The following is a 15890-nucleotide window of genomic DNA, read 5'->3' as shown; positions in this document are numbered from 1 at the left end:
CAGTGTCACTTGGAAGGGAGTCATGGGCAAAGGCAACTTAACACGGATGCCAGTTCATTTAGTTTAAAAGAAATTTAAAGGGTCAGGATTTTCACATGAACATGGAGACTGTTGGGCCACGAGGCATCCGGGTCTCCATCAGAGCCCTGGCAGAGCGCAACCATGGACACAGTTGCTCAGCCTGTTTCTTAAAGAGCACTTAGGTTTTGGAAGCCTTCACGACCTCTGCCTGCAAGAAGCATGAAGTAGTTCCTGGCCGGGAGCCCGAGGGGCTTGTGAATCAGGCCCTGTGTGCTCTGCACCTCAGCACAGACTGGCCTTTGTGAAGCAACAGGCAGCTCCACGCTGGCCCTGAAGTGCCCCCCACCCTGGGTGTTTGCTTTGGGTCTAAAAGCCCATTTAGATGGAGCTTGGGGTTAGGGGGAGGAAGCAGCAAGCCAAGGACAGAGAATAAACTGCAGGTTTTGGACAACAACCCAGAGTATGCCCATGGGGGTGGCTCCCCTCACCCCCACTTCAATTAGAGGCAGGGCTGTAGTGAAACGCAGGCCCCGGAACTCTTCACATGCCCCAGCCAGACCCACAAGCTCTTCACTTGGAGACCAGGACTCCTCCTTACTTTGTTTTCACACATAACCGGTTTTTAATTAAATTTGACTTTTTCTCACATCTGTTCGGAAGGCCAGTCCCCTTTGGAAGTGGCAAGCACAAAAGCAGAGACAGGCTGGCAGCAGGAAGAGCAAACAGAGCAGAGCCCTCGGCCCTCCTGCTCTGGAGGGGAAACGAGGCAGGGCAGGCTTCTGCCCAGGGCATTGTTGTGGTCCTGAGGCCATTGTCTGCCGAGATTAGCCTCCCAAGCCCCTGGGACCCTGACCACTCACAGGAGCCTAGTAGGTAACCAAGTGTGACCTTTGTCCCCAGCAGTGACTTGCTCAGTACATGTTTCTTTCTCTCCTCCCCTCCCCTTCTGCCCACAGAGATCTGTGCTGCTGACTGTGGTGGCCATGGCGTCTGCGTGGGGGGCACCTGTCGCTGCGAGGATGGTTGGATGGGGGCAGCGTGTGACCAGCGAGCCTGCCACCCGCGCTGTGCAGAGCATGGGACCTGCCGCGATGGCAAGTGCGAGTGCAGCCCCGGGTGGAACGGCGAGCACTGCACCATCGGTACGGCGCCCAGGATGCCTGGTCTGGGTCTGCAGGACTCCTTTGTCTGTGGGGCCACTAACCTGGGTTCCTATCGCATGTGGGAAGGGGCCAAAAGTCCTTTCATCTGGTAACATTATGACTGGCTTTTCCTAGGTGTCAATTGGACTTAAATTCACAATGTGGTGTTTTCCACCTTAGTCTTCCCAGTTTGTATTTCCCAGGTCCCAGTTACCTGGTGAGCACACCTTGCTGTTTAGCCCTTTCCAGGTGAACCTCAGTACAGCTCTGTGTTCAGGAATGAGGAAGATGACTGGGTGAGTCCCATCGCCTCACTGAGCCTCAGTTTCTTCCCCTGTAGGATGGAGAGAAGAATGCAGGTTAAGAGCTCACTCTGACCTGCACACAGTGAAGGGCTCAACACACAGAGGCATTAATATCAGCTTCATTATTTCTGAGGCTCCACTCCCACTGGCCTAGGAGGCTCCCGCACAGGCCTGGAACCCTCAGGAAAGCTCTCCATGGGACCTAGGCCACATCTGCATTGCCCCTCTCCTGCCCTCAGCGTCTGTCCTGTCTGCATCTGTCTCCTTTTCTCCTCTCCTGGGGTCGGCTCCCCACCAGCCCCGCTGCAGCAGCACTGTTAGCAGCTTTAAAAACAAGCTGGTCTCCCTGTTCCCGTCTCTCTGCCTTTCCTGCTGGTTTTGTTGATTTTAAACACAGCCAGACGTTTTGCTTGGTTTATTATCCTGGAATGAACACTCACCAAAAGCTCCTTATTGAATCAACTGTTTTGTGTATGTGTGTTTTAACTTCTTCCCTTCCATTTTTTTGAAAGGAAGGGTCTGTAATCAGATGGCGAGCACATAGGTTTAGAAAGCAGGATTCCAGGTGCCTCTCCAGCTTGGGAAACGACCTCTTGGGTCTTACAGAAACTGGAAGACAAACCCTTAAGCTTTCAAGTGTTTCAAAATTTCAAAGACTTTTTAAGCAAAAGGAGCTACCTCTTATCTCTTCTGTTTTATTTTTTTGTTTTGTTTTGTTTTCTTTTGCCATTCGTTCATATCCTTGGTCCCTGAACTACAACATCACTGAGTTTATAAATAGCTATGGAACACCTTACATTTATTAATTTAACAATAATGGCTTCTAATTTTTTGAATATGTGTACTGTGCCAAGCATTGTTCAAAAGACTTTAACTGCATTACTTTATACCCCTAACAAAGTGAAGAGGTTCAGATTATTTCCTCTGTTTCAGGACCTGAGTCTAAAGATCATGTATCTTTTAAAGAGGTAGAACAGGAATTTGCTGCTTGATTTTCTCTTCACCAGCTGTTTGCGGTCCTAGGTAATCACAAAGCCCAGGTTTTCTAGAGCCATCCAGTGCGTGTCCTTCCCAGGGCTGGGCCTTCTTATTTCAGTGCATTGGAGTCCCTCACCTAATCTTCCCCAACCCACAGTCCTTCCACAAGAAGCCTTCCTGCTTCTCCAACAGCAGAATACAGCATGTCGTCTCACTGTCCGCTACTTGATGGCTTCTTTGTGTTAATATCATCCTACCTTGTGATGGTCCTGGAAACCCCTTAATGAGATATGGCCCTAGTCACCCGAGGGGTCCTCTTCTTTAAACTCTGCTTCCCACTCGCTTTCACTTTTGTGCATGACAGAGGTCAGTCTGACATTTCTGTCTCACAGCCCAGAAGATGGCCCATTCTGTTCAAAACAAAATCAGAGCCCAAGGAGAGCGCATTCTGTTTTCTCTCACTTGCTTACAGAATTCTCTGCTTTCCTTACCAAACTCCAAAAACTTTATACATGTTAGACTTTTATAAGATAAAACATCTCAGCTGAGTCAAATGACTAGGGACTGAGGGGAATTCTCCTTTAGTCCAGTCACAGATGATTCATGACTGGCCTCGTGGGCAGGCTGCGCTACATCAAATGACTTGTGGATATTCATCAGCCTGGCTTTAAGAAGGTCCCATTTATTTTGATGCCAAGAAATCAAACTGTCCTCTCTACCTCCCTGGCTCACCCTCTTGTCACTCTTTAAGAACAGATTCCTCCTCAGAGTTGCAGATGTTTTTTTCCCCCTCCAGATAAGAAATACATCAAGGTAAATGTGCATGATAGGAGAGGAAGGTTGACAGTCCTAAATACCAGAAAAATGTCATAGGACATTGGAGAAGTAATGGACTAGTCACAGTGGCACAGATGAAAGGACTTTGGCTCGGAATTCTATTACCCTTCATTGTGTGGTGGGCATTTTCTTTGTCCTTGTCTGATTTTCTTGCATGGCAGCCTTCTCTCTGTGGGTCTGTGCCGTGGCCACCTGCATCCCCATGGGAACCCAACACCCTTGTGCTGAAGGAACACTTCAGTGACCTTGCAGGATATAAGGAATGGGGGGAAATTAGAGACACAATAGTGGGTGCCTTCCTTTTCCTGTTGAGATAGAAATGAGAAGTCTTTTTTAATCTTTGATGGTAACAAGGACTGTTTTCTTATGTTTCCAAGGAAATTCACTCCCTGCAAGGGGGATTTAGGAAAAGAAAAAAAAAATCTACTGATGTGAAAAGTTAGAAATTTAAAGTGTTAAAGGTTCTCTCATTATCAGTTTTCATTATCATGCAGTGGGTCATTATCATGCAGCAACTTCCATGCTGCAATATGGTCACCACCAGAGAAAGAGCTGGTATCCAGGACACTGGTCAGAGTCCTTCATGCGGTGGAAGTGGAAGAGTGGAGGGTCTGTTTACACACTGCTGCCCTCCATAAACAGGAAGAAAGACACGATACCTTACAGTAGGAATAAAGAATTTAAAAGAAAAAGATGAAGCTGGGCTCCCTGTGACCAAGTCACCAGCCTGAGAAGCTTTTTACCCCAATGACATTTCCCACAGCAGATTATTATAGTAGGAATTAAATCTCTGCTTTTAGAGGCCTTGCTCCTCCTTATCTTTCATGGAACTACTTGATTTTTCTCAGAAGAGGTTGGTTTTCATAATAAGAGGGAACTTGATAGTAGCATCATCTTTAATGGCAGGGTTTTTTGTTTTGTTTTGTTTTGTTTTTTTCCAAACAGCAAGAGCGCTCACACTGAAACCTAATGCCTTGTGTTAGGAATTACTGTCTCTTTGCCTCTGGAAGAAAGGTCTTTGGTGAAAGCACTGTGTGGGAAAACCACATGGTGTCTTGGGGCTTGGTTTCTTTCCCAGTGCAGGTGTGTCACAGAGTGTGGTGACCACAGGCAGAACTGCACACCCACCAGGCTGAAGCCCATTCACCAGCTCCTAAAACTATCCCATGAAGAAAAAGCCATTCCAAGCCATTCTTTGTTTTTGCTTTTGCTCTTGCTTACTTGACACTAGTAACCCACTCTCATGTGGAACCCAGTTTTCCAAGTGGAGAAACTAATAAGGTAAGAAGGATTGATTTGGGTCTATTTACCAAGTATATGGTCAACACAGAGTCATCAAAAACATGTTTTTGGATGTCTTTTCCAGAAATTTTATTGGTCCCTTACATCTGGGGCTTGACCTCTGATTTCCTTTGTAAAATCTGACACTCGTGGTTAAATTTAAGAAGGTGTTTAATTTTTTCCTATTTCTTTGAAGACACTGCTAACATTTTGGATCAATTCTGTGACAATTACTTTACTCACCTCAGTGCCCCCCATCCATGAAATCTCAAAACATGTGTGGGGAAGTGCCAGCTCCTGATTACATTTATAAAATCCCAAACTTGACCCCAAAGCTGTGATTGTTCAAGGTGCCAGATATCCAGAATTATTTCCTCAACTTCAGGAGAGCTGTCCAATCATATAAATCCTAATTCTTAAACAAATTCTCCTCTGGGAGTAAAGATCAAAATAAAACTCTGATGATGCAATTACTTGAGTGAGCACAACCAGACTTCACCTTGAAGAGAAATTATAAAGAAGGCCACAGAATCTTCGGGAGCACTTTGTCCACTTTTGAATTGTAGCTCTCAGGTTTCTTTTTTGTAATCAGACAATCTTTAACCAAGAGCTCACAAGTGACTCACAGGATGTCAGCACCTGTATGATAACCCTGTGCTTATCCCTTCTCAGAAGCATCTGCTCACAAGGGCACCTGTGATCCCTCGGGATGGATGCTGACAAGAAGTGAGAGGGACATGCAGGGATCTGCCTCAGGCTATCAGAGTCAGAGTGTGATTGCTAATGGCTCTGGGAGAGCTCAGTGCCCACGTGGTAGGGGTAGGAATCAAGGAAAGCTACTGGGCTTCATGGGCTCCTCTCAGGGTGGGCACCATTCACCACTTTTTCACCAATCCTTCATCCAAAGAAAGAAGAGCACCAATGTATCTAGGACCTTAACAAGAACATCTCCTGGGTGTTTTATCATTACCTGAAAGAAGTTCAGAAGATCATAACCCATATGCACCGCCTGCTTTGCTGGTCTGTTTGATCTGGCCTGACATGGACCACTGATACAACTATTAGAGTTGACCAGAGGCTCCTGGAGAATAAGAAGGGAAAATCCTCTTCCATGTTCTCCACAACCTTTGTCAAGGGCCCTGAAGTTTCTTGGCATTGTCCTGTAAGAAATTCTTGGAAACCTCTATTGGTACAGGAGAGTCATGTTGGTGGTCACAGAAATACCAGTGACCTAGGTCTGCAAGACCAACCTCATGCCAGAGGTTCACTGTCTATATCAAACATAAGCTGTGTGCCACCTCTGTCTCCAGTTTCTTGCATAGTAAGAAGAAGATGGTAGGAGCCTACAAAATATGTCTGCAATGTCAAAGAATGCAAGTATGACCCATGAGAAAAGATAACTCAACTGCTATCACCTTCATCCTGAAGCCCTAGGAGACAGATGCAGGGATTCTATGAAGTCTTGAATCTACCTCCCATAATGCAAACCTATGGACTTTGAATAATTTTTTCTAAAAGTTGGTAGGTACTTTAAAATTATTAATTTTAAGAGGATTGTACTCAAGAGCATATGTGTTCAGATTTTCAAGCAATAAAAGCAACAGCATGGACTCCTGCATATGTCTTATAAATAAACGACATTGTACTTCAAAGACCCAGTTGTCACTTCCATTTTCAATAGCCAGAGATAAGGAAACTCTGTTCCATTCCCAGAAATCTCTTGGACTTGGTGTTGACTGGCTGTTATCAGCTTTTGGATTCACAGAGTGGCTTGAAGTCTCTTTGTGGCAAAGGAATCCCTTTTGATTTGTGGAGTCAGGATTTGAAGTTTTGAATGTTCCTGCTTATCTCCTGAAAAGCCACAATGTTGATTGTAACCTGAGCCTGCCTATCACTTCCTACCTGTGGTCTGCAGAAATTAGCAAGTACTTTTTAAAGATATTAAAACAGATTTGTGCTCAATGGAGATCTTTATTACTATATAGTTTTTGAAAATGGAGTGGCATTTGAAGAGAGAACACTCTCTGAAGTCAGTCCCCAGCTTGGGAGAATATCCGATAGCGTGGATAGAACTTTTGCTGAGTACCAGAGCCATGATACCACCATAAGTCTGGAGACAATCAGGAGTGTTTTCTCTTTTGAGAACTCCCTGAAAGTGGGTGACAAACAGTGGTGTGGTCCTTTGGATTCCAGAGATGGCAGCTCCTCCAAGCTTATCCTCCCTGGGAGGAAACCCTAAGTTCAGAGTTCTTTTAAGTACTTATGATTAGGACCTTCCAGAAACTGTGCAGCTCTGAAAACTGAGAAGGCCATGTGAGCCAGGAGATCCCATGTTCTTGCTCTTTGATGGCAAAATTCCATGCCATCCTGGGAAATGATGTCTAAGAAATTTTAGACCACTTTGCAAAATGTGATGAGTAAGCTCGACTAAAACTAAAGTAACAGATGAACCAAGAATCAAGGACATCTTCCCCTTAGCCAGAGATGCTTCATAGGCTGTGTTTCATGCTGGAAGTCCCATGTTTCATTTTCTCATGTGGGCCCTCCCTGCTTGGCATTCCACAGCTTCATCTATCCGCTGCTGCTTAATAAGCCACGCTTCCGCACATTCCTCCTGATATCCTGCTCTCGTGGACTCCACACCATCTCTAAGATTGAAGGGATACACGCAGGCCCTGTTCAGTTCCTCTTCCCAGTTTTCCACTCAACCATGCACCTCCAAGAATTTATCTTGGAACAGCAGCTCATGGACACCTGAACTAAGAAAGTACCTCTTCGCCCACCATTCTTTTGAGGCAAATAGATACTGATAAATAGCAACCGTCTCTGTCTATCCAGAGGATTGAAAAATAGAACTTAATTTTTCTATGAAAAGAGTAACAACTCTTTTACAGTATGTAGAATACTAGGGCCTCCAGATTAGGTCACACCCTTGCAGTCCAGTCCCATCTTTGGGAATTTTTATTCATGTGTAAAATTGAGCTGAAGATGGGGTGCAGCCTGGTTGACATTATCAGGGGCTTTAAAGGGGAGAGTGCCATCTGCCTGGCCTTTGTGGAAACACACGAAAGGAGGCATAGGAAGACAGGGAAAAGGAAACTCCTGAAAGGAAGGAAAACCTATTAATGATTAATGCTGGGATTGGAGAGCCAGCCCTCTCTGAACACACAAGCAGGGACCCCTGTATATGCACATTGAGTTCACATCAAAGCAATGTTTGACACCCATCCTCATAATAGGCAAAACCTTAAATGACCAAATAATTCTAGGCTTGAACACAGCCCAGCCACTGGAAGACAAAGCTTGCAGCATTGTATCTTCTGAGTTAGTAAACACTGACTAGTGGTCAGGTTTTCTTTTTCTGGTGTTTCACCGTGACATCCATTGATCTACACCTCACATTCTCTGTAAGATGCACAAAGTAGGGATGCATCTTACTTGAACACCGAGCCTTCTGCATTCGAGTATACATGGGCACTTGTGTACGTGGAAAATTCAAGAATGGCAAACAGACAAGCTAGCGGCATATTTGACCAAAGACTCGACCCACTGTCCTAGTACATTTCAGAGATGATTCAAATTTTGCATATTGCTAAAGTCCAACTTCTTGGAAACACCTCTGCCTGGACAGCTTGTTCTTGGTATAACTACTTCCCCTCGGGGGAGGTTGGATGCTACTCTGGGTAGACAAAGGGGCAAGTTCTAGTTTTCCGTAAACTTGGATGAACCTGAAGGAGCAGGAGTGTGGCCACTTTTGCAGCTTCCCATCCTCCTTTCCCCTTTTCCTTTTCCATGCGTCTTCTTGATCACATTTACAAGTGCCTGGATCCCAGAATGAGCCCATGTTCCTTTGGCCCTTCCTGGAGAATGTGCTTGCTCTCCTTCCTCTTCCCCTGTCATCTTATCTTTGATTTTTTTCCCACCATGGCAGGGGCCCCTCCCCCGTGTCTCGTTAGCACCCGGCATGGTCATGTGGCAGGCAGTACTGCACTTACTCGGTCCTACCTTAAATGTCCTGTCTTTTATCTCCCAAGCTCACTATCTGGATAGGGTAGTTAAAGGTATGGTCTTCCTTCCTCTATTTTCCTGTTGTCTTTGTGTGTGTGTTTGTGATGAGCATAAAAGAAGAAATGTGTATATAAAAATGTATATACACCCCATAAGCATGATGATGTCTAGACACTGCCACATCCCCAGCTTTGTCACAGCATCCACTGTCCAGCGGGGACGGGTGTTTGGTCGCAAGGTGATTGATATACCTGGAGTGTCATCCTCTGCCTAAGCTGCTCAGATCTGTTTATGACATTACTACTGTGCTGTTGTCCTCCCCCCGCCCCACATACACCCTTCACCCCTTTCCATCCCATCTCATGTCACCCCGCCCATCCCTTATGGCCCCTGGTCCATCAGAATTAAGATGCTGGGAACCAGGTTGGGTGGCCTGAGAGAGGAAGAGACCCAAGAGCAAGCTAAGAAACCTTAAGGACCATACGCTGTTACTGACGTGTTTACGCATCCAGCAGCCACCCATGGAGCACCGACCGTGTACTAGGTATAGGTGCCAGGCTCTGGAGACAAGGGGACACAGACTCTGGCCTCAGGGAGTGGATGGTCTACTTGTTTGTTGTTTGTTTTCTTTTTCAGAGAAGACCTGGCTTTGGTAAGTTTTATCTTTGAAGAGTATTCCCTAAAGGCGAAGTAATTCGTGATATTTTAAACATTTATGTGAATTTGGTGATGCCTAAATTTCCAAATAGGCCTCATTGCTCTAAGACTATGCCTGAGAATAATCACATATGTGCTTTTAAAGGACTCTGAACTCCCAGAGGAGAAATACCATGTCAAGTTAATCTTTTCTTCATCAAACCCTAACTTAGCACTTGGTACAAAACATATGCTCACCAGTGGGGGACAGGTATTTTGTAGTCAGACTGTGAGGATCGAATCCCAAATCCCACACTTGACAAACTAGGTGACCCTGGGCAAGTCACTTCCCTTAGAAGTCTTTTCAGGGTCAGCATGAGGGTTGTGTGAAACAATGAATGTCAAGTGCTTGGTGCATGGGCAGGAATGATGCTCAGTAAACTTGTTTTGCTATTTTATCATCATATTCTTATTCTCACCTTTAATTTGGAGGACTTCATTGGCCAGATTAATTTTTGAAATTTAACAGAAAAAGCTAACTTGTTTTTTAATAAGAGATAACAACAGCTAATTTAAGATGTATGGAAAGGGTTTGGGAGAATGACAAACACACTGTGCCCTTCAGCTGGGGCAGCTTTGCCTGATATACCATAGATGCCACTAGGACCCATCAGGTGACAAGAGGCAAGCCTTCTCACTCTTCACATGCTGGTCCTCACATGACAATAAAATCATTCCAGCAGGAAAGACTAGTGCCCCTGAGCATTTTGAAAACAGCATTTCACACATTATTATCATCAGAGAAATCTTCAAGATGGACTAAATTTTATAACAATTATTATTTGATAGAATTTTTCCTAGTATGTGAAGTTTTGTTTTTTTTTTGTTTTTTTTTTTTTTACATCCATAAGACTTGAATTTTGTGAATTTTTTAGGGGGATTGATATAATTACACCCATTTGGTTGAAAAAGGAAACAGAGGAAGTTACATGGCTCTCCCTGACTCACCCCAGGAAGTGGTTGAGCCAGGGCTTTGGAGTTTTTGGCCCGGTCCATGTTTCCAACATTCTACCTTCTACTACCATAGGTCACTGAAAATGTCCTGCAAATTCTAACATTTTTTTCCTTCAGATTTCACCTTCTAAACTGGCACCCGTACAGGGAAGTGGCCCACGTCTTGCCTCAAGCCAACTGTTCTAATCCTTAGTTCAAAAAATATCATCACCAGACCTTTAGTTGGACTAGGTCAGTGAATCATAACTTGCTTTAAAAGATACATGTTTCTTGGCAAAATCTAGGTCTGAACCAAGTCCTCATCTGGTTGACATTCTGGTACAATGGGCACTAATTCTAAAAATGAATTCAGAGCCCTATACCATGCAAGGTTAGGACTTGTCCAGAGTATGCTTTTTGCAGCTCAAAGAAAAGCCAGTTTTTGTTCTCTCTTTCCAGTTGCATCGGTAGAGAATATAGCAACATTCACTTAGCAAATATGTTGAACTGAGGTTTGTCCAGCTCCAAAGTCCCCATAAAAACATATGGTTTTTATTACAAATTCAAGAATGAATAGTATGAAATTAACACTTCCCTGAAAATGTGGCTACTACACTAAAGAAAGGGTCCCTGCCCTCAGAGTGCCTGCAGTCAACAGAGAAGACACGAAAACAAATAATTCCAACAAAATGTGGCGAGAGTTATAATAGGGGAAGGTGAGGAACTAGGAGGGAGACCCCCACCAGACTAGGCAGGGACCTTGTAGATTGTGGAATTCAAGCTAGCTTATAAGAGAGCCACTGAAGATTTTGTAAAATCAGATGACACACCTTTATAATCTGGAAGGATCAATCTGGCCATGTTGTAAAAGAATCAAGGGGGGTTCTAGGGACAACAAGGCCAATTAGCAGACTACTGCTGGCATTTAGGTAAGATAAGATGGTGACCTGGTGTGGAGAAGTGCTTGTCAAGATGAAAAAGCACAAAAGGACCAGAAGGAAAACATAAAGAAAGGGGGCAATTGATATATGATAGGTGCATCACATAGCCCCCTCGCCACTTAACTGAAAAGTAAATACCTCTAAGGATTCTGAAAGTCTTCTAATCCCACCAGATGCTAGCTGCAAGGGGACTTCTGCACAGGCCTAAGCAGGACGTTGAAGATAAAGCAATCCCTTATCATTTAAAGCTTCTTTCAAAAAGCCCTTCTCTAAACCTTAAAATTACATTATTTTGGCTCTAGCACATGACCGGTGTGAGTCCTTCCAGAGGGGATTGTTGATGTCACTTGGGCTTTCTGAATTATTGATGAGTTTCAGGATTGTAGAATTAATGAGTTTCCGCTGTGGGGAAGGATGGGTATGTTGCTTTAAGAAAGTCAGCAGGTTGCCCTGGAGGAGGTTTCCTCCCGCTTGCTAATGGGGACATGATTATCCCAGAAGCAGAGTGTGGATTGAGAGGGAACTTCAGGTACTCCAGAGGTCCCTCTGAAACCAACAGGACAGTGCAGGTCCTCGAGGTGTAACTTGGTTCATTTGAAGAAATTGACTGTGGATAAAGTGTCCCTGTGGTTCCATATTGAGATCTTCCCCGGGAACAACTGCCCTTGCAGACAGCCTCGGAGCCACACCAAATGTATGCATTAGGCACCCAGAGGAACTCGCAAGAGTAGGGCTCCCAAAGGGGCTGCATGGAATAGAATAGTGCAGGGTTATGTGGAGAGAAGGATTCTGAAGTCAAATTAGAAAACGGTCCAATAATCAAATAAGCAGTTTTCTTTAATAAACATATTGTCATTCAGTGTGACTTTTGAGGATAAAAATATGGGATGTTATATTTTCTGGCCTTATTTGACTACAAATGCCTCTTTCTTAGGACCTCTTAGAACTAGTATTTCACAAAGTTTACTATGAGAAGCATTGTTTAAGATTGTTAGACCCAATTTAAATCCTTCCTGGAACAAAGCGAGGTATAGACAGAATATAAAAATCTTGAGGGCAGAGGCTATATCTCATCTCCTTATGGCCACAAATTAACACACCTTCTGGCTTCCAGTAAATTCTGAGTAGAACTTAAGCATAGAACCACTGAACCTAATGTTGTTTTGACCTTCTCTATTGGGTCAACTGTGCTACAAGGACATACTAGACCATCTCATTCAAAACCTTATTTTATAAATCAAGAAACTGAGGCCAAAAGAGGAAAAGTTGGCTTCCCAACTCCCTCAGGTCAGACAGGAGGTACCAGAATCTAGCTCTCTTTCCTCATCCATTGGTTCACTTCACCACTACATATTAAGTACCTACTATGTGGAGGCACTGGATTAGGCACAATGCAACGGTGGTTTGCTTTTTTTTTTGGAGGAAGTTTTTTGGTACGGGAGATTGAGCCCTTGTGTGCTTGACCACAGAGCCACATCCCCAGACCTTTTTTATATTTTATTTTGAGACAGGGTCTCACTATGTTGCTTAAGGCCTCGCTAAGTTACTGAGGCTGGCTTTGAACTTGTGATCTTCCTGCTTCAGCCTCCTGAGCCTCTGAGATTACAGGCAGGTCCCACCACACCTGGCCCCAAATTTTCTTTTTGGAGTTTACTTTCTAAATGAGGGAGTGAGACATTAGACTATTTGCAAAAGTATTCACTTAATTATTTACAGTAATTTCTAAGAGAAATCATCTGCTAGGGAAGCAGGGTGGGTCTGGCTGGAACACTTGGCCCTGCCCAATCATGCAACTGCCCTCTACATTGCATGCTGACCCCGTGACCATGTCACTGTGTTGTCTCCTTTTTTTAGCAAGGTTTGTACTTCTGAGGATCATAGATTCTGACCCAAACATTGACAGTTTTGACTGGCAAAGGGTTCTTTTCTGGCTTGTGGATTTCTTAGTGAAGTCATACAAAGTTTCAAAAAAATCTAATTACAGCAGCCATTTATTAAATACCTATTTATGGTACCCACTTTGCTAAATTAGTGGCACATATTATCTAATTTAATCATCTCAACAACTCTTTGAATTGGGTATTATCTCCATTTTACAAATGAGAAAACTGAAGCTTAGAGTTAATTTGCCGGTCATCACATGAGTAGGAAGTAAAACAATGGCCCCAGAATTTGAAGTAAGGTTTGTCCAGCTCTGAAGCCCCTGCTATTACAATACATGGTTTTCATTAAAAATTTAGGATTACATAGTATGGAACTGGAATTGCTCTGAAAATCAGAACCCAAAATGTTTAACTAAAGTTAGTTACGTTAGAAATAACTCAGGCAAAATACCTAGTGCAGCAGCCAGCCATGGTAGATCCCCAGCATATGATCACTGTCCTGAAGCATCTCAACCAGGAGTTGGCATATTACAGCCCATGGACCAAATCAGGCCCATTGCCTGCTTTTGTAAATGAGCTTTTACAAGTACACAGTGGTGCTCATGCATTGATGAATCAAGTGTGTCTGCTTTCAAGTTACAGTGCCAGAGTAAGTATTTGGAACAGATTCCCTATGGCTCACAAGTCTGAACTTCTGTGTGGACCTTCACAGAACAAGTTGACTGATTCTGATCTAGATAACTACCTCAGTTTCCTGTTTTGTTCTCTGAGCTCCAACTGAGTGTAGAAGTAACAATTAGGATAGGATATGCCTTCTCCCAAATAGAAAGAAAATAAAGGGAGGTAGAGGCCTTAGCTGTGCACCAGGTTTTGTGCATCATGCATACCTGGCCTTACTTAGCCACCCCAGTACCACCCTATTACAAGTAAGAAGAAAGTGAATAATATACTGAATCACAGCCACTGGGAGGTAGACCCAGCCTTTGATATGGCTCCACACTTGTGCTCTTAGACAGAAGATGTTCTTTGCATCTGATAGGAGGATACAGCAGGCTACAAAATATCAGTCTGCTACCATTTTTAAAGATAGGACGCTTCTTCCTCCAAGACTAACCCAAATATAAATGAGCTTTAATTAAAAGCAAATCCCAGTTGGATGGACAAAAATTTAAGTAAGACTAATTGGGGACAGGGAGGCTGCAAATGCATAGATCACTGGGAATGGCCAAGGCCGACTGCTGAGACCATGCCTGGGTATCTCCTGCACGTCACAGCACTTCTCCCAGGACCCACATTCACAACTTCCTTTCTAATCATGTTTGGGGACAGCCATGCTGGTGGTTTCCCTTTTCTTCCCAATAGCTTCTACTGGGCAAAGACCACATATTCTACCACTGCTCCTAAACTTCTAGAGGAATCCCTCCCAGGCTTGGAGAAACACTCAACAAATGTTTCTTCCTTTAAATGGAAAACACAGTGCCCAGTTTGATTCCTTGGTCGCTCTGCTACCCATCTCAAATGAAAATGAACATGTTCTTTTCTTCCCCATTGGGGAAGTAGTCAACAATCAAAAGTCCCTAAAGCACTAAGGTTTTATGTTCTGAATGATCAGCCACTCAGTGAATGCCTACCTCGGACCAGATCTGATACTGGCCAGTTATTTTCACATCCATTGTCCCATTTAAGAATAAAGAGTCAATTTTCCCTTTTTTCATGCCAGAAAAATTCAGTTGCAGCCATATTTGTAGACATTTGCCACTCATAATACTACAACAAATTCAGCTTTCTAGCTGCTCAGTGCTTTCACATCCATGCTTTTCCCTGAGACTAGGCAGGGGCAGAGAGAAGAACACCATGCCAGGGACGGGTGTATTTTGATAGTGCCTCCAATAAAGAGGTTGGCACTTTTGTTAAAAATCAGGACTTGAGTGAAAACCAAGAGGCAAACTAGAAGCCAAAGTGAATCATGAAACCTAACACATCCTCAGACATAGTTTTCTGAACCACAAACTCAGTTTGAAAAAGTGGTAATCAAAAAGTTTCTAAATCTATTGAATAGTAATAAAACTCACCACCTGATCATAGGGTCAAAGAAAAACCAGCACAGTCAAAATTTTGCCTGGGCCAAACTGATTAGGTCACCCCAGCCCTTGTGGATGGCCACGCCTATTTGGTTCCCCTATCTCTTATGTCTCTCTTAAAACCCTTCACAGTGAATTGTTTTGCTTATGCAAATTTGCATCCTTTGATAGACTGCATGCTCCTCAAGCATAAGAACTAGGTCTTGTTCATCTATGAGCCTGCAGTGCCAACCTGCTGAATGATGCTGCTGAATGAGTGACAGGCAGACAGACAGAGGTACAGAAGCACAGAATGGGAGCAGAGCAGCCTGCCTGAACCTGCATTGGCCCTTGCAGACAACACAAGTTTGTCTCTCTCACCACTGTTATTGAGCTCCTCTGGGTGCAGAGCCCTCTTCAAAGTGTAATGTAGACAAGATGGTAAGAAAAAGAGGCAAGTCCTCAAGCAAAGACAGTGGCTTAGGGGAAAACAGGACAAAGCAAGTCAAAAGCCTAGTAACAAGAGTTGAAAAAAGAATAGCCCTTTAGAGTCAAGTCCAGAAGTGCTGAGGGACAGAAGGAATAAACAGAGAGATGTTTCCTTTGTTCCAGACAGTGACCAGAACAAAGGGGAGCATGGAAGACTGAACAAGGACTGGTCAGATTGAGGCAGGCCTCCACTCACTGTCTGCAGCCCCGGAATCCAAGCACTGTGAAAGGGAGAGCTGCAGATGCAGAGGGTGCACGTCCTACCTATTCCTGCCACTTCTGCCTGCAACCTTAGCAAGTCCCTCCAGCTTTGAGT

The 15890-nt window shown here is 44.1% G+C and overlaps 1 protein-coding gene across 2 annotated transcripts in view; it reads left to right on the top strand.

Moving 5' to 3' along the window:
• Tenm4 (teneurin transmembrane protein 4) overlaps nucleotides 1-15890 on the top strand; it is a 712052-nt gene that overhangs the window by 598068 nt on the left and 98094 nt on the right. For both annotated transcript variants that reach the window (XM_047517532.1, XM_047517531.1), the window contains exon 17: nucleotides 978-1163. In XM_047517532.1, the coding sequence (XP_047373488.1) occupies nucleotides 978-1163 (186 nt within the window). The remainder of the gene's footprint in view (nucleotides 1-977; nucleotides 1164-15890) is intronic.

The sequence above is a fragment of the Sciurus carolinensis genome, chromosome 11, assembly GCF_902686445.1.
Source record: "Sciurus carolinensis chromosome 11, mSciCar1.2, whole genome shotgun sequence".
NCBI classification, from domain to species: Eukaryota; Metazoa; Chordata; class Mammalia; order Rodentia; family Sciuridae; genus Sciurus; species Sciurus carolinensis.
The sequence above is the reverse complement of the archived record's forward strand: the minus strand, read 5'-3'. Positions and strand labels throughout refer to the sequence as shown.